The sequence below is a fragment of the Pollicipes pollicipes genome, unplaced genomic scaffold (assembly GCF_011947565.3).
Source record: "Pollicipes pollicipes isolate AB1234 unplaced genomic scaffold, Ppol_2.1 Scaffold_4295;HRSCAF=5057_pilon_pilon_pilon, whole genome shotgun sequence".
Taxonomy (NCBI): Eukaryota; Metazoa; Arthropoda; class Thecostraca; order Pollicipedomorpha; family Pollicipedidae; genus Pollicipes; species Pollicipes pollicipes.
In genome coordinates this window covers 35346221-35371836 of record NW_023596461.1, presented here as the reverse complement: position 1 = coordinate 35371836, position 25616 = coordinate 35346221, and the positions used below count along the sequence as shown (strand labels likewise).

At 45.6% G+C, this 25616-nt stretch overlaps 1 protein-coding gene across 1 annotated transcript; it reads left to right on the top strand.

Annotated features, from left to right (window-relative positions):
- Window positions 1–25616, top strand: LOC119097477 (uncharacterized). Its single transcript, XM_037220507.1, has 5 exons — window positions 1–6; window positions 259–435; window positions 6673–6851; window positions 23074–23242; window positions 25413–25616. Exons 1-5 carry the CDS (start codon window positions 1–3, stop codon window positions 25614–25616), a joined length of 735 nt encoding a protein of 244 aa, XP_037076402.1.

Genomic DNA, 25616 nt, shown 5'->3' with positions numbered 1-25616 from the left:
ATGAAGGTCAGTAGCCCTGTCGTTCACTGCGTAATCAAAAACGACCGAAAGTCAGTAACGGCTCTCATTCAGTGTGCAGTGTCATAAATTCATACCATTCCAACTCTCGGCAGTTCATGACATTGTGAAGCTGAGCGCTACCATACGGGGGAATGTGAATACAAGAAAGGAAAGCCGTAATCTATCGTAATTTGTATTCTTGCAGGTGCTCGCTGCCGCCGCTCTCCTGGCCGTTGCCGCCGCCGCTCCCTCCAACAGCTACGCCCCGAAGCAGGCGTACTCTATGCCCCGAGCTACCACCAGACGTCCTACAAGGAGCCGGACCACTACGACACGCCCTACCAGTTTGATTACGCTGTACACGACCACTACTCCGGTGCCGTCTTCTCTCAGAAAGAGAATCGCGACAACAAAAATGTCAACGGCTACTGCTCGGTCAACCTGCCCGACGGCCGTACCCAGCACGTCAAGTATGTCGCTGACCACGACGGCTACGGAGGCTACAACGCCGAGGTGACCTACACTAGAGAGCCCCACTACGAGGAGCACAAGCCTAGCTACCACCCGGCCCCAGCCTACAATCCCGCTCGCTCTTATGCACCGGCTGCGGCCTACACGTCTACTCTCTCTTATGCCCCTGCGCCGGTCTACAAGACCAAGTACTAGACACATTGTCCCTTATGCTGTATGTGATCACCTATTTATAACGTGAGGCGAATTCGTTCTGGTGGAATCTTGTATCATGTGCTGTGTTGATCAAAGCAATACATTGGTGCACAGAAAACGGACGCATTCCTCACTCCAAAAGTGGAACAATCGACCGAATTCCCACCAAAAATCCTGTTGACAGGTGTTTCTACCTTTTTCACTTACAACTACGCAGTAGAAGTTTTATGCGAGGCTCAACAGTGATGTATACGACGACAGATGCCTTGGTGTGAAAAGTGGATTACAAAAATATCTGACGAGCAGTCACAAACTTGTGTTTTGATGACCAGTACTTTCTCTGCCCACCTACACACAGGGGCGGTAAGTTCATTTTCACCACGGAGCACCTATACGACAACCCACATTCATTTTAATCTTCACCATTTCATTGTCAAATCCATTTCAAGACTATTTCAAGGTCACCCTGACATCAATGGCGCCGCAGTAACGTCATTCAAGTTCGGCCATTCCATCAGTCATGCGGCGATCATGACGAAGAAGAATATTAGTCTCGAGTCGTTTTTATCTGACGTTTGTGATCACAATTTCCAGATATATCGGCCGCCCATGGGCTCCCAATCAACGCAGTGCAACGTGCAATTATGCAACTAAACCATGGCGTATTGAGGGGCATACTCACTCAACAGAGAAATTGCGTTGTCTAGAGATGTCTTTTACACCTAAAACGATGCCAACAGTTATAAGTGAGCCTTTTTCATCGTATCTGATGCACGCTGCAATATTTTGAAATGTGGAACAATCCGATTACAGAAGGGAAGAATTGGTGTTATTTCCCGAGGCTCTGTTGCAGCGGTCTTCAGGCTTACTCTATACTGCATGTTATCTCAGTCGATTCTCGATGCAGATGCGTCGCCTTAACTGAAATTATCATTATATGGCACCTAGAGTAAGATGAGGCTGTTAGATGGATACATGAATGTCTGGAGCATTTTCTGATGCGACTGTTGCGAGGGTAGTGCACTTGGTTTACTGGATTAATGCCATACTAGGAAGTGACCTGCGGCAACGATACCCAAACACCTCCCATGCATCTTGAAAAACGTTATCTACGGAGACCTACATATACCAATATACAAAGTTTTTCAATCTCCTGAGACCGATATAACAGATATCTCCGAATGAATCCTTGGCCTTGTGCTTTATCCTTGTGCTTTAATGTCTTCAGCTGACCTCTGTAGCTCCTTTTTTCCACCCCTGTCACTGCGGTGACGGGTACTTGATATCTGGGTATGGTTTACGCCGGTGTTGCGCAGGGTGTTGGATGTCAGTAAACGAAACTCATCTCATGATTATTTTTACCTGCACCCAAACTGTTTCTTCACCCTGAGAAGTAATAAACATGCCATCAATGTCCACAAATATAAACATTTCTGGGCACGTAATGGGCGGGCCGGCATGGTGGCACAACTTGACATTCTATCATCGTTCATCTGACACTCAATGCGCACAACTCGTAGCATGATGTATCGCGAGATAAAAGTAGCTGTATCCTCTGGAGTACTCACGGACAATTGTGTGCATTGCCCTCCCCCCTCCCCCCTCTCCTGTCTACAATGATCATTGCTACTGGACGTAAATAATGAGGAATTTTTCGTGTTGAAATCAGGCAATAGAAATATGAAAATTAAATCTCATTTTCACTGCAACTGGGAAGTAGCTAGATACTCCCATGTGGCCCATTTTCAGCACTGACGCATATTCACTTATGTAGCCACGCCCGCCGTTCCAGTCAAGGTCAAGACCGCAGGCTTGCATAAGCCAGACCATTCGCTAATTACAGCATTAGTTGACAAGACCAACTCTGCGAACATAAACGTAAGCACCAGGACTCTTGTCGAGTGCCGTATGAATCAAAGCCAATAACCCTGGGACCACTCGCTGAAAACAGCCAAACTGAAGTTCTTCATCTCTCCGACCTCCTGGGAATGAGGCTCTCCACGAACTGACCCATGTTTAATCCCGACCTGGTTTATGCACAGCCGCGGTCAAATTATATGCGTGCTGTATTGAACCCCATGTGTGCAGTTCCGCGCATGCTGGCCAGCACACGAGGCGACTTTGCTACGGCTCTAGATGTGACATTGGCAAACAAATCCATGGCACTTTAGATTTACTTTACATAAAGGTTATCGGCGTGGTGTAACGACTCGGGAGCGCACGAAGTTGCCATCTATACACGACTCGTGAGGTACGAGAGGTACGTAAGGTCCATTAACACGCACTCACCATGCAAACAGTATTCACGAGTAACACAAATAGTGTCTACATGAGTGGTTTTAAAATGAGCATAAATCGCTCCAAGATCATGACCGCAGTTACACCGTAGGTGTGAGCCACACTGCTTCCATAGGTGCGTGATCCACCATTCTTCAGATTGACTTCCGACCGATCTAAAAGAAATCCTAGACATTTTGTTTAGGCTGAGCGGCAACAGATTGGTTTTTAATTGCATATTTGTTTTAAGAACAAAGAAGCTGCCATCTGTTTCAGCAAACGAAGTGAAAGGTCAAACTAGGGCACTATGTGTACTAGTTGATTTTGAACATGATATTGACCCATCTGCAGAAAATATAGATATTTGGTTTTCGGATGCACTTCTCCCTGCCCTCATGTTGTACAAGTGTTTTTGTTGGCTTAAATAACAGGATAAGGCTCGTAATATCATTGCGTATTTTCAGTTAGTCCAAGTGCCTTGTCGGTACGCCGTGCGGTTTTTGAACTTAGATAATTGTGTTTTCACCATGAAGGTACCCTTTACATATGTTTTCATCAAAGTTGAAGACTATACCGCGCTATGGTCCGGGCGATTTGTAGTGGAATTACTAAACAAGAATGGGCAAAAACATGACGCCACACATCACGTGTCGCACATGTTCCAAGAAAAACAGCTCACTGAAAACTTGCTTTCATGAAACCCTTCTAACCTGAAGTTCCGTTTTAATCACGAATATTTGACTTTTCTGATATAGTAGAAAAACTCTCCTACACACCTACTTCGACACGCGCTCGAGTGTGGGTCAACTTGTCTACCTCCCCCTGAAGGCCTCGGGAGTGGTTGCAGAAGGTGCGGCGTAGCCACGTCAATTTTGCACCACTGTAGACAACGGAATAGCTGATCGTTTGGTATCAAAGATGCAGGTGTTCGTTGTAAGGTCGCTGACCTACGACAGGTCAAAGTCAAGATATGGATGCAGCGAGATGGTTTCTAGGCAGTCGGTTAGCCCGATACAAAAACGGAGTGTTAGACGAAGTCATACGTCTCTAACATAGTTTCAATATAAGTGTCCTAGCGTCAGGGATAAAGGTCAGCCCGAAGTAAAAGCTAGCCTGTTTTTTATTCTAGAACTTGGTATATATGGTAGTGTCTGATCCTCATTTTGGGGTTAATGATCACAGGAACCTCATTATACAAGTTCCATGGATTCCTTGAAAATCAATACAGGTCACTGACATAAAATGACTAAGGTCAACATTGTGTTTTTTGGAACTTGCTACCTAGCGTAGTTCCTGACGCTTATGCAACTGCTAAAACAATAGTAGCCATGTATGATTTTCGTTATCATGACATCAGACAGGTCAAACATCCATATTCAAACAAACACAAACATATGCATCAGAATGTAACGAAGCGCAGCTGCGTTTTATGTCATAGGTGAAATCTTTTGACAAAACATAGTTAGTGAAGCGGATATTCAGACATCGTCTTACCACGAGCACGCCGTCTGCAATGCGTAAAATGCTCGCAAATAGCACTTACCTTGCCTTGCTGCGTCTCCAATAGTCGCCGTGGAAGCCCAACTTAGGTAGATGGTTGATGTTATGCTGACCACATTTTTGATGGGGCGAAACGCGTAATGGTAGGTTTGCCTTTCAGGATTTATTTTCATATATGGCTCGCCAACGAGGGCCCACGTGGATCTATTGATGATGCATTACCTCCATGGCGACCTTCATGGTGACGCCACCACAAGTATAGATAACCATATTGTCTTGGTAAAAATATCTTCTGATGGTCACCTCTTTCCTACGCTTTTATCAAATTACAGACAAAAGGATATGGGGACGGCGAAACCAACGTTTTGGGGATGGGCAACTTAACCTTGCAAGGGTCAGCGGCGTCACAAAACATATAAATCTATACCCATGTCTCCATACCCCAATAAAAACAACTTTGGTAACAGTTTTACGAGATGATTGAGACGAAGCTTTATAATCACCGATGAGAAAAGCGTTCCGACTGTCGTCCCCATAATGTGTCAGTACGTAAACAAGACTTCGACTGGCTACCTATTTGGCCATCGACCAGTGTTTTAGAGGCCTCAGAACGACTGGATGGTACTTAACTATCATCAGGTGTGCGTCACAGCCGGCAGCAGATTTTCTGAACCAAATTTTCCTCATGCGATTCGCAGGCGTAATGTGTAGTAATTTTATATTATTGTAACATACAATGTCGTGTAGGAATTCTATTATGGCTCACCATAGCGCTGAACCAAGCATCATCCAGTCCGCCACAGGACCCAGGACACATGACGACTGCTGAAGAGTTACCGGGCCGAAGCATGGTGTGCACACACCCACACCGGACGGGGACGATAGTCTGAAATATTGTTCCATCCGAAAAAGTCCTCTTAAAATCCAGCCCTTTGTACAATTCATTGCACGGCCTATAGAATGGTCAAATAAGTCTGAAATCCTGTCCCAGGCGAGGGCGTACCTTAATGCCTCAGCTGCAATTCACATAAAACATGTCATTATTGAATCCCGTGAATGCGTCATTTTATCCAAATGTATCGTTATCTCGTGAAAAATAACCATCATTTCCCATAGGTGACTTCCTTCAAGGTCAACACTACGTGAAGGGTGATGCAGATAACTTAAACAACCCACAGACTAATAACAATGTGGACGTCATTACACCTCCAACTGGGCAGACACTTCGAATGAGATCCTGGTACCTTGCCAGCACTTCCAATGATGTAAGGTTGATAAGAAGCAGATGAGCAAGCGTAAAATGGCTACATCGACTAATGTTTCACATTCCTGTTTGCCCATTTAAGGATGCTACGTGGCGAAGTTGGCCAGAGCCATTTGTACGAAAGGTAAATCCCCTAAATCAAGCAGCATTACGTAAGCTCTTCAGTGCATTAGCGGGGAACATTGTTCACATAGACAGTAGTATTAGCCTTATTCATAAGAGAAAAACCAGGAGAATGGAGATATAGTTTGGTTGATATTTCGGCAACATGCCTTTATCGAAACAATAGCAGAAGTGAATTCACTTTTGCTATAGTTTCGGTAAAGGCATATTGCAGAAATATCAACCCAACTATATCTCCAAACTCCTGTTTTTTCCGAGGAATGAAACTGCTACTACTGTCTTATCTATGAAAACAAGGAGAAGTATGAAGTAACTTGTGATGAGTTATACGGGTATATGCGACACATTGGCATCTTTCCAGGCATTCTCATTTAAAGAAAAATGAAGCACTGTACAAGCTAATGCCAACAACTACAACTAGTGCGGAACAAAACTTAACGCATCGGCATTTGTTTCATTTCTGCTCTGCAGTGTCAACATAAAATGTCACAATGTGATCTAAACCAGGAATGGAAACTGCTGCACTTACATCTAGATACGGACAACGCCACACATTCTGTCATGAGACCTGGCTCTCCATCCCTAGCACGGTCACCACAGTAGTCTCCTATAAAACCGTGCCACTTGCCGTTGACAGAATTAGTCCACAAGACTAACTCTGCAAAAATGAAGGTCAGTAGCCCCTCTTATTCGCTGCAGAAAGCAGAACGCGTAGCTTTGAGTGCCACCTCTCACTCGAACCACAATGCAATGATACCGTTGTATAACTGAGAAATATTTTTAGGCGAAATATTCCTGGAGGGACGCATGAACTACAATCTATAATAATCTGATTCCTGCAGACGTCCATCGCCGCCGCTCTCCTGGCTGTGGCCGCCGCCGCTCATGCGAACAGCTATGCCCCGAAGCCAGCGTACTCCCATGGCCCGAGCTACCACCAGCCGTCATACAGTGAGACGGACCACTACGACACGCCTTACCAGTTCGACTATGCCATCAACGACTACTACTCCGGCGCTGTGTTCTCTCAGAACGAGAACAGCGACACCAAGAATGTCAACGGCTACTACTCGGTCAACCTGCCCGATAGGAGGAGCACAAGCACAAGGAGCACAAGTCTGGCTACCACCCGGCAGCGGCCTACAAGCCCGCTCGCACTTATGCGCAGGCCCCGGCCTACATGCCCGCTTGCTCCTATGCCCCGGCCCCGGCCTACAAGCTTGCTCGCTCGTATGCCCCTGCCCCGGCCTACAAGCCTGCTCGCTCTTATGCCGCTACGCCGGCATACAAGACCAAGTACTAAAGACCTAGCGTTTCCTGCTGTGTGACAACCTATTTGTAATATAAAGCCGAATTGCTCTTTGGTGTCTTGTATCAAGTATTGTGTCTTGTATTAGTGTATTGAAGAATCTCTCTATAAAAATGGAATTATCTCGTATAACCGACCCATGCACTGCCTTAACGAAGGTGATTTATTTCACATGCACTTAGTTTAGCTTCCAGAAATAAAGTGAAGAGCCATATGTTGATTAGGCTTACAGAAGAGCATATCACCAATAGTTTTCAAGAAGTCGAACATGCTTCAGGAGTAAACTTTGATAAGAAAAAGCTTGTGACACTGTTGATATTGACTTACTTCCTGACGTTTTTCAGAATGATGGCATCATCCATACATTTATTAAGATACCCAAGTCAAATTTAATAGACGTACCTTGCAAGGTCGCTGACCTATGGCAGGTCAAAATCAGGCCATGGTTGCAGCGAAAGCAATTTCTAGGGAATCGTTCAATCTGACCCAACAACGGAGTGTTAGAGAAAGCCATACATTTCTGAGATGATTTCTTAGGCAACACAACAGTGGAATGAGCAAATGACATTGACCTAAGCTCAGGTATGAAGGTCTAACCAAGGTCAAAACCAATCTGTTTTGTTGCTCTGGAGATTGTTGTATGGAACAGATTCTTTTGCTCATTTTCAATTTATTGATAGCAGGAACTGCATTATACATCTTCCATGGACTTCTGAGAGGTCAGAATAGGTCATTGACATAAAATAACCCAGGTCAACATTTTGTTTGAGGAGCATACTGCCTAGCATAACCTTTGTCGGTTAGTCAAATGCAAAACCCAAAGCAATCTTGCATAATTTTGGTCACATTGACCTTCAAAAGTTTAATCAAGGTCACTACCCTTGATGGGCATGAGGCCTTTTGCATAGAAACGGTTCCTGGGGTATGGGAGCAGTTTGGAGACCAACCTTGAACTTTAATTTGTTGTACCTTTTGACCCGAAAGTCATGACCTAGGGACTTGAAAGTTCGCCCTAAGTGAGTTTACGTACAGATCAATACACCTTGTAAATCTGGTGTCTCTAGCTTTCTTAGTTCCCGAGATCTCAGTCGGGGGTCAAATCGACACCCCCACCCGAGCGAAGGGTATCTAGCCGGCTACCTGGGCGCGTGTTAGAAAATAGCAGACAATGCGCAACGTACCTCATCCGTTTATGGGCAAGTTGGTATGGTGGTTTCCTGAGGCTCTATCTGGGACTTTCCTACAAGTTTGCATGTAAATGATATGTCACTGCATATCTCTGATATTACGTGTCTATGTTATGCAGACGACAGCACTATCAATTTTTAAAAACAATGATATTCTTGAGATGGTGCAGAAACTCTTCGCTTAGACTCATTACGAAATGGTTGGAACGGTTGGAATGGTCGGATTTGAAAGTGCAAGCAAAATTGGTACACTACACATTCTCAAGAGAGTTCGTCCCTGACCGACGCCCAGGTCAGAGCTCGCGACCCTCGCTCCCCTCGCCGACCGGGGCCGTAAACAGCCGTGTCAGGCCGAGCGCCAGTCCGTTTCGAAGCCTTAAGTGTGACCGCTCGTGAGTAATAGCGGGTCGCACGGGTGCCAGGCGAGTGACACTTGGTTCAAGGGTGACGTGGAGAGGAACGGAGGATAAGGGCAGGTGAGAAAATGAGTGCTCTGACTGAGGAGCCACTGAAGCGAGCTCTTCTTGCCTGCTTTGACGACAATGAAGTGCGAAACACTCTGCGACATATATTCAAGGAGAAGCTCGAATCTCGCGATAAAGAAACCAAGGAGCTCAAGAAGCAAGTAAGTGAGCAACAAGAAATCATCCGAGCTCAGTCACAGGCAATTGAAGATAGTGAGCGGTACTCCGGACGGAACTGCCTCAATTTCAACGGCATGGCTGAAACCGAAAACGAAAAGCCGGTGCGCATGGCCATTGACCTAGCCAGAACTATGGGCGTCCAGCTTCATGCAGGCGACATTGACCGCGCTCATCGGGTCGGTACACCTCAGCCCGACCCGGACGGCGGCAGCCGCACCCGACCGCTAATCGGCAAGTTTGTGTCCTACACGAAGAAGGAAGATGTATGGAGCTCCCGTAAGCAGCTGGAGACAACCCATCCACCTGGGCACTCTTGTCTGACTCCAGACTCCATCACAAGGGCGTTTGCCACTGAAAACCTGACTAAAAAGAACCAGAAGGTGATGTATGCCGCTCGCCAGCTCAGACGACACAACACAATCTGGGCAGCTTGGAGCGATGGCTGCGTAATGACAATGAAAACAGCGGAAGGAAGCAACACACCTCAAATTAAAACAGAAGGGGACCTACACAGGATTGTCGGGGCAGCTGAGATGACTCGTCGTCGTGCAGCATTCGGGGCAGCCGCCCCCAATGAGGACCGCGGACCGGACAAAGCAGACGCCGCGAGTGGTGCAACATACGCTGACGTTGCGACTGCCGGGGAAAGCTAGACGTAAAATACGAACGGAGAGGTAAACCTCATATGCTAGTACGAGATGCGCTTTGCTTACACCTCAGCCGAAACCTGGTAGCTGTGTGTAATACGGTGGCCGCGGCATTCGTACTTTGTTCGTATTTCTAAGAAGTATGTTGTCAGCTTGGTTTAATGGTCCCAGTGCCCACACTTACTGCTAGAATACAGCTTTTTAGAATGCACGTCGTAGCGATGCTGACCCTGTTGCATTTCTGATTGTTACTCCATACTGCGTGTTTATTGTGGTTGATGTATGGCACTTATGCCCGCGGCTCGCGGTTTGAGATCCATAACTCATAATGTGATATGCTCATATCAGGTGTGCTTTGCCCCAGTGGCATGGCCATGTTTGATGCATGATTAGAGTAACCCTTCTGCTTATTTCTTTTCTGTTCTTCATCATTGCCTCTTTGCTCCAACTAAGTATCTATCTCACAGGTAACGGTTTACAGGATCGCAATCGGCAGCATACAGCAGAATTTTTCCACACATTTATTTTTCAGACTAAACGATTCGCCTAAAAACTTCCAGCCTGCGCGGGCAGCAGACGGGCTGCTGGTTGACGTTGCCGGCCCGGACGCCCGCCGCCGGCCTGAGGCGGCTATATGTGTAGACTTGAGTGGCGGCGGGCGCCTGGCCCGTGTAGGCTGATGGATCGGGCGTGTGGGCAGTGTGTCGCGGGTTCCCTGGCGGTGATGACCATATCTTGTTATTGTTAGGACAGGCGTTCAAATTTAAGTGTTCCGCTTATGCGCCAATCCACTCATCGTACTATTAGTATCAGTATTATACTCCTTAATGTCCATAATCGAAAATAAACATCAATCAAATCAAGAGGACAAATATCAAGGGCCAAAATCCCGTCAATGCAAAGAAATTGAAGAAATCAATGGAGCACCAATTATCGAGACCTGACAAAACTGAACTAGGAAATGGTGAATGACGAAAAGCCCGGTGAATGACGAAAAGACAAAAGGGAAAAATGTTTTTGCCAAAGAACCTTTCATTTCGATGACAACGAATGTAATGATCCTGTCTTCATATAAACTAAGCAATACATATGGCGCTAGCACATCAACTTATTTTCATCAATGGATCCTCCCCGTTCCTACTTCAAAACAATGAAAGCTTTAGTTGATCAGTTTCATTAGATTCAAAAATCATACTCATGAAACAGTAGAAGGGATGGAGTAACAATCCGTGGTGAAGCATACCGGTACCATCGAAACATGTTCGCCTTTTTAAACATTCTGAATGGAGACTTTTTAAGCGACGTACAAACTAATGACTATTATTACAGATAGTGCGACAGCAAATGTAATCCTAACGCACTCATTTAGGTTTTGTGCGGTGCGAATAACGCATTGTGCGGAATCAACAAAACTAACTCACAGTCTGATGCAAAACATGAAGCGGACATTATTACATTTACACCTCGATGCGGATAACGCCGCATATCCTGTCATGAGACCCCACCCTTCCTCGCTGGCAAGGGCACGAGAGGCCTGGTATAAAACCACGCCAGTCTCCTTTCACAGCATCAGTCGACGAGACCAATTGTGCGGACATGGAGGTCAGTTCTAAAAGCTCTCATTGACGACGTGTTCAAGAACGCACGAACTTAATTGACGGCTATCATTTGAGCTTCTAGTGTCATAAATGTATACCATTGTAGTGCTTGTTCGTTGATGACATTGTAAGGCTGAGCGATGTCGTACGGAGAACTACGAATGAAGGAACCGCAACCTGTCATAATTTGTGTTCATGCAGGTGTTCATCGCTGCCGCTCTGCTGGCTATTGCCTCCGCCGCTCCTGCCAACAGCTACGCCCCGCAGCCGGCGTACTCTCATGGTCCGAGCTACCACCAGTCGTCCTACAAGGAGCCGGACCACTACGACACGCCCTACCAGTTTGATTACGCTGTCAACGACTACTACTCCGGTGCCGTGTTCTCCCAGAACGAGAACAGCGACACCAAGAATGTCAACGGCTACTACTCGGTCAACCTGCCGGACGGCCGTACTCAGCATGTCAAGTACGTCGCTGACCACGACGGCTACGGAGGCTACAACGCCGAGGTGACCTACACTAGGGAGCCCCGCTATGAGGAGCACAAGCCTAGCTACCACCCGGCCCCGGCCTACAAGCCTGCTGGCTCTTTTGCCCCGGCCCCGGCCTACAAGCTCGCTCGCTCTTATGCCCCGGATCCGGCTTACAAGCCCACTCGCTCTTACGCCCCTGCGCCGGCCTACAAGACCAAGTACTAAACACCTAGTGTTTTCTGGTGTGTGATTACCTATTTATGAAGTGAGACCACGTTGTTTTTGGAGAATCTTGTGTCAAGTGCTGTTATGATAAAAGCAATACATTGGTGTACAAGAAAACGGACATATTCGTGACTCCAAAAGTGGAATGATCGACCGAATGGAAATGCCCACGGAAATCCTGTTGACATGTGTTTTTCACCTTTGACTTACAGTTGATAAGTAGAAGGTTTACGCCAGGCTCAACAGTGGCGTTTATGAGAGTATGTGCCTAGATGTGAAACGGGATCACAAAAATATATCACGAGTGGTTTCAAGTTGTGTTGGGAATGACAGTAGTTTTTCCGCCCACCGGCACGTTATCCAAAAACAGGTGGCCTTAGAAATTTCGGAATATTCCACATTTGTAAGGCGTTTTGAACTGAACTGGCCATCGTGAGGACATTTTGATGCCGTTCACGGATATGCCCTTCTAAAGACCCAAAGCGCCCTGCTTCCTGACCTACACGCCTGCCAAGTACGAAAAAGGTTATTTACAGCCAAATTCAAAATCACCTCCTGGTAAATGACGCCATAGAAACGTCATTAGATCCCCATAATATTACCGGCTGTTTTATGTTTATGGTCAAAACAGCATGGCTGCTGATACATACGCAACAACGATGTTGCTGCACATGTGGTACGGTTCGCGAAACATGATTGGCTGTCAGTAAGAATTTACTGCTGAATGCGTGTCGAGAGCACAAGCGTGAGAAATTTCGGGTTGTGCGACAACCGTCGTGAAAGCGTCATTTTTCCATAGTTCTAAGCCATAGGTCAATAATATAAAAAAACGCCACTGTCTGCGAAAAGTACGGAGACCCAAAAATGAGGCCCCCCCCGAAATTATAAGAAAGAAGACGCGCCGGCAAATCTGTCTTTTTCTCCTGCTCGTGTTTGTTTTCTTATTCTACTAGTGTATCTCCTACAGACAGTTCGTTTGGCGCTTCGTGTACCGGAGCACAGAACCTTGCACGGTTTGATGGGTTGGCAAGGCATTATGAAGTTAGGGAAGCACTACAGTTATTTTAGAGACATTTACCTAAGTATTTAACACATATGGTACCATAAATTTAGATCTTGAACAAAAAACTGTGCTGCACAAGAAGAAGCTCTTTAGCCGCATTATCATGAACCCCCGTTGAGACTTTGTTGCGATGGGAGGTCACGGTGAAGTCGGGTCTTGTGACTGAAGATCTGTGCGGAAATGATGACAGCAACTGAAGTTTGATAGTCCTGCGAGATGTGCAAATGTGAGCTCACACTTATTTGACAAAAGAGCGTGAATCGCGGGCTCAAAATGCGTGTGATAACTGGTGGTGTGAGAGTGGCTTGTATCGGTCTTGATGTGATGGGGAGTGTGCGTGCGAGGTTTGTTCTGAGAGAGAGAGAGAGCGAGAGAGAGAGAGAGAGAGAGAGAGAGAAGGCATGGTTTTGGTATTCCTCCGTCTACTGAATTCAAACAAAATATGATATATTGATGCCTATTTATACTGATGCCTGCCTCTACCTTTATGTATGTGTTTGAACACGACAAAGGAATGCTAGCAAACTAAGAGAAACACTAGCACTTTTGTTGTAGGGCTGTACAAAGGCAAGTACTGGTACTGGTGCTTCATTAGGATCGTGTCAACATTGTAAACCTATTGAAGTATTACAGCTTGTATATAGTATATTGTATGCCATTATATCAGCAATTCATTTTGGCAGCAGGAGCTTGTGCTTGCAGCTCAGCAATGAACATACTCAGTGTAGACTCACATTATATGGCTTTGCAAAGTTGTCTTTCCCTAAAGAATTCTGAAAATGTAGCTTTATTGTTACTGATGCATTTTGCACTGACTTCACAAATATTGTATGCAGGCAAGCATTCCTCCTGAGTAATCAATGTCATGGTCACTGCAACTTGCGTGGGATGCTGGGTGCTGAGAAGTGTGGAATAGTATTGCTGTTGGTGTCTTGGACAGTACTTAATAATATGTTTATCATGAACCCGGTTTGCACTGGGAGCTTCATCACTTCCTTGCATGCTGCCCATCCAACCATAACTACACGCACTTGTCATGTCCCCAGCCTTGTGGAAGGTCAGCATGTTTGCAGTGTCATTTCACCACGTGTAAAACGTTCCTGTTATCTTTTAGTAAAGCAGCCTGATGGGTGCAGCATGTTGCATGACCATGAAAGTGGAAGATGTGTTTGTATGTTTCTTACGTGCGTTTTCCGGATTCCCGAAGCAGGCTGAGCAAGTGTTGCCACTTTTTGATTGTCTGCTTTGCTGATGGTAATTTGTATATTGTATCATGTGTTTTTGGTCAGTCATATGTCAGATGGGCAGTCAGTGCAAGAGCGCATGCTTGACCCACCCTTTCATGCTGGAATTTATTATGAAAGCGGAAGGGATTCCAGTCGAAAAACAACATATGGTTATTCATTATGTCATGCCAAAGAACAGCACCAAGAGAGTGGCAAAATGAAACTATTGTCCAGCGCCAAAACATAATGTACCACATTGGTTGAGTACTCTTTGTCAAGCCTATCAGATAGCAGATTATAAGTTATGAATGACTGGTAAAATTTATTTAACAATGCCAAAGGACTGTCTACGGCAACAATGTCGCTGCATCACAATGGCTATATCAGGTTTGACTATTAATTGCATGAGCAATCCTAAGCAAAACAAAAAAATATTGGTATCTCAACTTTACCATTTTCACCAGAGCAACAGCAAAGCTTTGACAATCAATGCATGACAAGGTTTCAATTTTATTAATGTTCGCATGACACCACACTTCCAGTTACAAACAATAAAGACAATGTTACAGATTTATTAATTTTGGCACGACACCCCATCTCCAGTCACCTGCAATAAGGACAGTTACAGCACTGCGCGCAACGATGGGTCGCCGATAAAGTATTGTCGAAATCACCAACAGCAAAGGAGGAACAGCAGCAGCAGAGCACATCGTGCTTTGATTTTAATAATCTGCCATAAAAGCTGGCAAACGCTACGTTGGGCATGTCAAACAGTCCACGAAAGCTTTTCTTACGGCCATCACCAGGACAAAAAAATCCACAAACAACCCACCCACCAGTCCGCCCCCGACATAGCAGCCGCGATGAGAAAGGCCGGTTGGCGTCAGCTTTCGTGTGTTTCTAGGTATACTTAAGGTCTGGTTGCCAGATGCTGCCATGTTTTGCTGTCGTCACAAACCCATTTCATGACGCCGTCAAACAATGATGTAATGGGGCCCGATTTTATAAACTTTGAAATTTTGCTACTTAGCGTCATTTTTTAATTTCGAAAGCTCACCAATAGATACAACGAAGCATTTCCTATCATATCGGATGCGTAGCTCAATATCTTTAAGAGTGGAACATTACCTTAACGAATGCGCTTGTCGGTGCCTGGACCTTGCTACCCGCTGTATCAGTGACAAACGCTCATTTGTAATGACGTATTTGACACCAGTGAAAGTGGCACAGTAGCACTGGGACTGGTAACATTTTGCCACAGGTCTGGAACATGCGGGTTAAAACAGCCAAGAAGTGATACCTCTGATCCGTAACAGCTGATAACGGCCCTACGCAGATTCTGCCGTCGTCATGACAGCACTTCTCGCGACAACTGCAGTCATCGCAACCACTGTTGTTGTTGGCCATGTTTGATAAACTGTGGAGCTCTCAAGAAAGGAAGAAATGTGGCGTTGTAAAAAGACGTTAGCAACATAAGTTCAACTCGACAATAACAAAAATGTGTATCATTATTCTAACTTGATGGAGCAGCAGTAGCAGTACACCCAGCTGTTACAAGACTAAATTTCGCTGGGGTTTCACCAGAGTATGGTTTTTCTCTCAAATATGCCACAGAGGTAGGACAGTTCTCTCAAAGGTTCCTTCATTTCAAGCTTTCAACCAGAAACAAAACATGTGTCAACTCAGTTAGCCCTACAACCTAACCTAACCCAGAACCTCCGCCTGGAAACGTGACACTGACATTTTATAAGTTATTCCGCGTCACTGTTTGAGATTGACCATTGATATAATGCATTACGGAGTGTTCCAACGCAACTTCTTAGTTCCGATCAAAGTCCCCGATACGTGACATCCACTCTCGTTCGAGCCAAGGTGTTTCAAGACATGATTATATCCATGTTTCCGGCATCAGGATCAGAATCAGACCCAACAAAATTAAATTACGAATCAAATTGAGCCAGTTATTGATAATTTGTGTTTTGAATCATTATTCAACTTAAAAAATCTTGAATCACAACGAATTGTTATCAGACAAGACATCGCGAGCGAGACAGCTTACGAAAGAGCTAGAGCAAGAGCAAGAGCGAGAGCGAGAGCGAGAACGAGAACAGGGACAAGAGGAAGAGCTAGAACACGAACAAGAGCAAGAGTAAGAGCAAGAGCGAGAACGAGAGCGAGTGAAAGAGAGAGAGAGAGAGAGAGAGAGAGAGAGAGAGAGAGAGAGAGAGAGAGAGGAGAGAGAGAGAGAGAGAGAGAAGAGAGAGAGAGGAGAGAGAAGAGAGAGAGAGAGAGAGAGAGAGAGAGAGAGCTAAGAGAGAGAGAGAGAGGAGAAGAGAGATGAGAGAGAAGGAGAGAGAGGATAAGAGAGTAGAGAGGAGAGAGAGAGAGAGAGAGAGAGAAGAGAGAGAGATATAGAGAGAGTAGGAGATGATAGAGAAGAGAGGGAGGGTTAGGTTTATGGGTCTGAGTTATGTGTGCGCAGACGAAGCACTGAGGCGTGTGGAGGTCACACGTGTGTCTTCACAAGAGGTTATATTGGCCTGAGTTTGTGTCAGCACAATGCTGCGTGTGGAGGTTACCCTTGTCTTCCCAACTTATAGCAATGACACACTAGCGGATTACGCCGACATTAGTGGCACGAATTGAAAAGAAGCTTCTATAGTTGGTGGAGGTGGCGGCATGCAAGCGACAAGGCAAGGATGCTGAGTGATGAACCAATGTAAAGTGACTGTGACTGTTTGCAATGACATATTAATTTTGTAATTTTCCGTTGGAATGAGTTACTGAGTGCTTACATCAGTCGGGATGAATTGACACGAATTGCGCATTTCAAAAGGTTAGGGTCTGTAAATACGAGTGGTAGTTTTTAACACCCGTTTACATGAACAGAAACCTGACTAAAGCTTCCCATGGGCATGCACACTGACAGGAACATTGATATTTTGAACTTATTGGATCATCTCAGTATGGGAGAAATCTCAATGTATTTGAGTTGCAGTCCTGCCCAAATCACATCGACGAAGTTAAAATTGCGGCTCGTCACTATGTTGTGCACCTCTGTTTTTAGGATCTACTGCCCGTAGACGGCAAAGGGCTTTGGGACAGATCACATCCTTTTAGTTCTAATCTGACTTCCATTCGATATTAGTTCTAACAAGGTAAGTCCCACGTGGCACCCTCAGCCACGTCTTTCATTTTTAGGGCGTATGGCCGGCTGGCAGGTTTCGTTACGTGTTGGCAACAGCTGGCATTGCTGAAATCAGTGCCATGCCCAGCAGTATTGAGCGGTTATAAGCGAAGGCACGTAAGTCAACATCTGTCTTCTGCCGTGTTAATGTATATAAGTCCATCCAGCCATGTATGACAATGACACCTCTCTCATGCAACGTCATTTGAACACCTGCCAAGGTTTCGTTACGACCATCAGCTTGGACCTTTGTGGTATTGTTCGTAATAGCGCTTGCTGTGCCAGGAGTTCGGTCCCGACCTTAAAATGTTGTGATTAATATAGTTTACGTCCATTATACGTCCACCATTCATCGTCAACTTATCAATCATATTGATTGCTTGCTGGTTTAGGCTTTTAATAAATACGATCCTTTTGTTAGCTCGAATGTTTTTATGGTGCCAAATCATTTTAACTTTATGCTGTTTGCTGTGTAGGTGAACTCATGTGTTCTTTAAGTCCAGCACTTATATCTCTATAAAATCTTCGAAAACTAAAGCGCTTTATTTCGTTATTGCCCGGGCTGTTTTTGAACATGTCGGTTAACGACCAAGTGTCATTCGTATCCGTATCAGTTTACGCCTAATTGATTCCCGGTTCGAGTATAGACACTTAATCTACTTCATGTTTAATGATTGGCATCATCTCTGAACGTCTCATCCTTTCATCCCACCATGCTCCATATCCTGGGTCAGTATTCGTTTAGCAACTTTACGTGGCTAGTCTCGCATTATGAATCGCATCACTTAATTCTGAACCTTCTCATTCCACTTATCTTTGCGGTCTGTATTCCTGAAACGGACCAGTTACTGTCCTTCTGAGCACCCGACATCACCCGACTCTTGTTGAAGTTTAGGCTCAACCAAAAATATTTGCTGAGCTCGTTCTTGGCGCGCAGTACTGTCTCTGCCGATTGCTGCAGTTGTTTGATTGACTGGCAGAATAATGTTATCTCGTCAGAAAAGAAGCATATAATTCCCTCTACACTATTCATTCTGGTGCCAAAAATGCTTATGTTAATTTCTATATTGATCTCTAAAATTTATGTTGTCAAGTCGAACAACATTTCCCTCATATGAGATTCCCAGAACGTGACGCGACCACACTAAAATCAGTTTGATGTAAACCAGCTGTGCACTACTGCCGAAAGGGCATTACTGCTGAGAACTTTATCCACGGCACTGAATTGTCCTCAAAATTGTACGCCCATGAACAGATATAACAATGGTATTCCAATGAATCGAGCGAAGCCAGATATCGCAAGGAGTCATCAATCCTCCAGTCTAATCGTTATCCCAATACTTAACGGTATGTGCCGTTAACCTTATGTTTTCACCAATAAATAAACATTCGCCAATCCAGTTTTATCTGGAGACACCCATTTATGGATGACAGCCAATGCGAGTAGCAATAACCTTTGCAACAATTATATAACTTAAATTTCGTAAACATCGAGACCTCCTGTTTTGTCATCCGGCCTGGTCTTCTTTCCTGGGAACCAGAGCTACGATGCCCCGACGCTGGGCTAAAGAAAACGTGAACAAAAACGTCGTTGATGTACACGGCTACGATGCTTTTGAGATAATTACAATAGTGAGCGATGATTCCGTTGTAAATCAGGTGATGCCGGAGCGTTAACTTTGTTCTTTCTACTCAACGCTAATTTGCATTCTTCGCCCCCAATCAGACCGTCACATTGCCCATGTTCCCGTGCGGTGAGCTTTGCAGCTTGATCACTCCAAAAAAGTATAACCATTGTCCCTTCAGCTGGACCTTTTGACGTGAATATCTCCTTGTAATATTTCGTGCAATATCTCTGGGGTAGCTTTATTTTCTCGTAATACTTCACCACCATGATTTGTTTAGTAATCGTCTAAAATCGTATCGTATCGTAATCGTATCGTCGCATCGTATCGGAAAATCGTAATCGTAATGTTTTAGTAATTTAGGAATCGCCTGTACGTCAACGCTACAGCAAAGTGTCTCGCTAACAGATACATCACCTGTACGCGTTTGCTGTGGTTGGCCTGATCGCCGCCACGTTTATTCCTATTTAGAGGGGTATAACTGCCTCCATATATCTTTAAGACAAAACTCACTGATGATGCCAGAGAGGCATATGCTTGCGCTCCAAACATAAGTCCATACCGTCTCCGTAGCGTTCGGCTTCAAGCGAATATGGCAGTTCCCACACAGAATTGTGTTAATTGACCACAGTGCACAATAGCATCCTGCACCCCACACAAGGGTGCAGTTATTTGCGGTTGAATATCAACCACTGGTGCATGCACACCTAAAGCAGCAAAATCATCTCAATCAATATTGAGTCGGTCGCCAGCCAGTCGCCCCTCCCCGTTGCCAACCCGACCTTGAACTGACCCACCGAATCGTCTAGGAAGCAATTGTGTCACGCCCACCTGATGCGCTGTTCCATAGTTGAATGTGACCGGCCGCATCCCATTCATTTCCCCAAGTGATTTCTGTTTGCAGCGTGAAATGTGTTTTCCTTCCAAGATTATTTTATGAAATCAATATGTCACGCGTAAAAAACAATGCATCTCCTTAACTAGTATCGCATGACTCGCGTGCTACAGCTGAACACCGTAATAAGTCCCATGACTTAATGTTGACAAGAGTTAATTCCGCGCTATCATTCAACGGCATGCTTCACCTTGGAGGGCGTACGTTCCAGGAAGTCAAAATCAAGATTTCTCACTATAAGAACATTAATGGACAGGGAACGAATCGGATGATCATGTCAACATGATGTTTTTGTCATTGCCATGTCACCAAAACACGCAATTTCCTGTCGGTATTCCAAACAACATCACGGAAACCGCGAGCGACGGAAGAATGCCGCCACACGCGGCCGGGCATAACGTTAACCCCGCGCCCGGTGTCGGTCATAGCGGACAGGACAGCGCGAATGTGGGTCACCCCGCACGGCCAAGATCAAAACGACATAACAGCCCCGAGCGGCGATCTCTTCACCGTATTACCAACGGGAAAATCTTACTACAATATGTGAGCTCACCAAACACCACAAAAAACTGTGGCAGACCTAACGCACAATAATCAATCACGAGTTCAACAGACACGGCACACACACACACACACACACACACACACACACACACACACACACACACACACACACACACACACACACACACACACACACACACACACACACACACGCACACACACAACCCAATCATTTACGCGGTCAATAGACAAGATACTAAGAGGAGAAGCGTTTGCTGTAAGATGCTAGAAACAATGGCTGACACGTCGCTAATCGGACACGTCGCATTGTACACCTACCATTCGTACTACGCATTTGCGACTGCAAGCTGTTTACATAACGCTATGTCACTGTTCTTTATACATGAGTGAAAAATGTCAATGTCTTACACGTGTACTGAACATGTTTGAATCGCCAAGCACACAAAGAGAGTCTTTCACAATTAATGTTTTACCAAGCTGACCTATTCAAGTGTTTCACATTTCCCTACAGGCACCCACCGATCCCAATTTTTTGGCACAGAATCATGGTGAGTAATCTAATGATTACTGCGGCTGTGTTCGTACTTACTTCTCGCCGCAAAGATTGGGTCGTTGAGGGCTCGCCCGCTGCACCGAAGCCCGTCCGAATTAAAGGTGGCTGTATCTAGTCGTATACTCACGGACGACTGGGTGCAACGCCCATCTAAGATAATCATGAGCACTGGACATGAATGATCAGGAGGTTACGGTCTTTCGTAGTCAAATCAAATAATAGGGTATGCAAAAATGTTATCTCACCTGTATTACCGTTGACAACAAGCTAGCCACCGCACATGTTTCACTTCCAGCACTGACCTTTATTCACTCATGGAGCCGCGCCCAGCCTCCAAGTCAAGGTCAAGACAGCGGGTATGTATGAGGTGGACTTTTCGCAGTTTACAGCACCGGTTGACAAGACCAACACTGCGAACATGACGGTAAGCACCAGCACTCTCGTCCAATACTGCATGCATGCTGTTAATGCTGCATGTGTGCTGACATCAACTAGACAAAAAAATATCCTTGGCGTTCAATGATACAAATGCAAAACTCACAAACGACGTGGGGTCGAATATGTGGAAATATGCTGAAATCACAAAATCGAATTATATCTTAAGTTCCGAGGCGTGGTCTTCCATACATTCTCCATTCGAGATCTTCGCCTAATTATAATAGTTTCCTTTCATTGGGCATTCGCTGGAACCACTTGTTAAAAAGAGCAAAACTGTGCGTCTTTATTTTCCCGATCTCCTGGGAATAAAGCTCTATCATAAAATGACGCTCTATTTGCCCCCGGTCTTGCTTACGCGGAGCCGGCGTTGAATTATATGCGTACTGTCGGCAACCGAGGCGACTTTCCTCCGGCTCCCAATGTGGCATTGGAAAATATAGCAATGCAACTTTAGATCAACTTGATATAACGGCTATGGGTGTGCTGTGATGGTGGAAAAGCGCACGACGTTTCCAACTATGCAAGACTTGTGAAGGACGACAGATACGCATTCGCCATTCAGACATTGTTTGCATCCTTCGGAAGACTATCTAAGTGACCTGATTTATATTGAAATACATCTCTTCAAGATCACTGTCACATTAGCCGACGGAGTGAGCCGACCACGCCCGGTGACCTGACGTGGCGCACCGCTGTGCGTGATCTGCCAATGCTTAAACTGGATGTGCAACCGATCTAGAAGAGATCGCTCACATGTTTTCTAAGATGAACGGCAAAAATTGGCCTATAACTGCATGACTGTTCAAAGAATATAGATTGTACCATGTTTTTCAGACAATGAGATGAAAGGCCAACCTCGGGCCCATGAGGTGAAGTAAGCACGAGTGTGCCTGGTTGACTTGAAATAAATTGACCCATGTCCCAAAACAATACAATAATTTGGCTCTCCGATGCACGTCTCGTTCCACAGAACTGCTTCCGCTAGAAGGAATAGAATAGTTTCGTGATATCATTGCATATTTTCATCAAGTCCTAGTGCGTTATTGGTAAGCCGCGCTGATCTACAACTTTTAAAATTGTTCGCAGTTATACTATACTGTGTGTCGTCCAATTGAAGTGCCGTTCACGCTCCGACCGTTTGTGTGATCAAGAACAGGCAGCCGCGCTGCAACGCTCACGTGTCGCATTGTTCCAGCGCAACTCAAGTAACTAACAGTATGAAGGCTTTAACTGACCACCTTCCTGCCACCTCATGTCAATTGCTACTAAATTCAACGGAAGTCCCGAACATGCATCGCTGTCCTGCACGGTCAATTCACTACGGGCCGCACCAGCCTCTTTGTCAAGGTCAAGAACGTGAGCCCGTATAAAACCAGGCCGTTCGCCGTTCACAGCATCAGTCGGCAAGACCAACGCTACAAACATGAAGGCAAGTACCAGCACGCTCGTGCAAATCTGCATGCTCCAACCCCAATGATCAGCTTTCTTTTGGTTAGTGGTACAATACCACTTCATATCTCAGAACCAGCTAGAAGAGAACCACAGATGTAACAAGATGGACTTGTAGGAAATGACAGCATTTTTACTTCCACAGGTGTTCATCGCTGCCGCTCTGCTGGCTGTTGCCTCCGCCGCTCCTGCCAACAGCTACGCCCCGCAGCCGGCGTACTCTCATGACCCGAGCTACCACCAGTCGTCCTACAAGGAGCCAGCCAACTACGACACGCCCTACCAGTTTGACTATGCCGTCAACGACCACTACTCCGGTGCCGTCTTCTCTCAGAACGAGAACAGTGACACCAAGAATGTCAACGGCTACTACTCGGTCAACCTGCCCGATGGCCGTACCCAGCACGTCAAGTACATCGCTGACCAGCACGGTTACGGAGGCTACAACGCCGAGGTGACCTACACTGGAGAGCCCCGCTATGAGGAGCACAAGCCTAGCTACCACCCGGCCCCAGCCTACAAGCCCGCTCGCTCTTATGCTCCGGCCCCGGCATACAAGCCTGCTCGCTCGTATGCCCCCGCCCCGGCGTACAAGCCTGCTCGCTCGTATGCCCCCGCCCCGGGGTACAAGCCTGCTCGCTCGTATGCCCCTGCGCCGGCCTACAAGACCAAGTACTGAATACCTAGTGCTCTGGTGTGAACAAATATTTATAATGAAAGTCTGTTCGTGCGAAATTTGGCATTTATGTCGTGATGACCGCCAATAAATTACTGTACCATAAAGGGAGCGTAGTTTTGCTTCAAACACGAGAGGAAACGACGACATGTCTGCAGAAGACCTTTTCCCAGGCGTCCCCCATCTTTGGATTAGACCTGGCCATCTAAAATGTATGCACGCGCGAAACTGCATTGGATGCGTAAGCTTGTGTCTAGTTCTGAAACGGGATCATTGCTAAAACGTCGATGAAGCACTCAGCCAATCATTAGAAGCGGTGAAAAGATGAGCCATATTGCCGATCAAATGCATGACTTGTATTTTTTGCGCTTTGAATAATCAGAGATATCAAAGGTATCAGAAGAAGAATAAGTTCCCAAGGATGAGAAGAAACGACTGTGGTATTTAGGTTTTGTAAAGATAAGCTCGCTGCTTTGGCAAAACAGCCCACCCATCTCTTTTGAGCCTGTGATATCGCTGGTGACATAAGAGATCCATCATTTGCAGCTGTAGCAAGACTAGTTTCCTTGAGGCTTTAAGAACGCTTAAAACCACTACAACAGCGTTGTAAATCTAGAGGACAAGATTTCAACGCTGGACAATCACTGAGTTTGTCATGGTAAGCAGCTAGTGGGATACGTAAAAAAGAATGCTTTAAATGATGCTCACGAGTCATTGATGCCATTCCTTTGGTGCGTAAGTGATACTGTCGAGTCACTGATATCATTCCTTTGGTGTGTAAGTGATGCTGCCGAGTCATTGATATCATTTCTTTGGTATGCTTCATCAGCTTCGGCGTACGACTAAACCGCAAGAAATCGGTTAGCGCTATGTGCAGCGTTTATTTCTGGTTCTAATTACAGCATCACCATGGATTTACACGTTCTTCAACACAATATAAAATGTAAGACTTCCGGAACTGGTGACAACCACATCACAGCACAGAGACGAACGCAAGTCGGTGGGAGAGGGGGATAGGGGAGCGGGTGGTCACTGATCGATTTCGGTCAAGGTTACAGGTTATTCACTCCATTGTACAAGAGGAAAACTTGATTTTGTATCCATGTACCGTGTAGAATTTTGAAGAACCCACTCGCGAATTTAACTCACGGCAAAGTGTTCTGTCTGCTTTTAAAATACACACCAAATCTTAAATTTAATCAACCTTTTCAGCTGGGACATTGGAGGTGGGCTGCTGTTCATCAATCAAATTCAATTTCATCAAGTTCAAGTTCATCAATTCAAAAGGACAAATATCGAAGGCCAAAATCCCGACATTGCAAAGAAATTGAAGCAATCAATGGAACACCACTCATCGAGACCTGACAAAACTGAACTAGGAAGTCTGCGCAGAAAAGAAAATGTGATCTTTGGCAGTCCGATGAATGACGAAAAGACAAAAGGGAAAAATGTTGTTGCCAAAGAACCTTTCATTGCGATGACAACGAATATAATGATGCTGTCGTCATATAAACTAAGCCATAAATAAGGCGCAGGCACATCAACTTATTTTCATCAATGGATCCTCTCGATTCCTATTTCAAAACAATGAAAGCATTAAATGATTAGTTTCATTAGATTCAAAAATCATGCTCATGAAACAGTGGAAGGGATGGAGTAATAATCCGTGGTGAGGGATTTCAGTGCCCTCTAAATATGCTCGCATTTTAAACATTCTGAATGGAGACTTTTGAAGCGACGTACAAACTAATGACTATTACTACAGATAGACTCCGGTGCCGTGTTCTCCCAGAACGAGAACAGCGACACCAAGAATATCAACGGCTACTACTCGGTCAACCTGCCAGACGGCCGTACCCAGCATGTCACGTACGTCGCTGACCACGACGATTACGGAGGCTACATCGCCGAGATGACCTACACTGGGGAGCCCCGCTATGAGGAGCACAAGCCTAGCTACCACCCGGTCCCGGCCTACAAGCCTGCTGGTTCCTATGCCCCGGCCCCAGCCTACAAGCCTGATCGCTCGCATGCCCCTGCGCCGGCCTACAAGACCATGTACTAA

Coding starts and splice junctions, on each gene's coding strand:
- LOC119097477 (XM_037220507.1), top strand. Junction 436..6,672: donor ATGTCAACGGCTACTGCTCG/GTCAACCTGCCC, acceptor TGATTCCTGCAG/ACGTCCATCGCCGCCGCTCT. Junction 6,852..23,073: donor GACTACTACTCCGGCGCTGT/GTTCTCTCAGAA, acceptor TCCTGCCAACAG/CTACGCCCCGCAGCCGGCGT.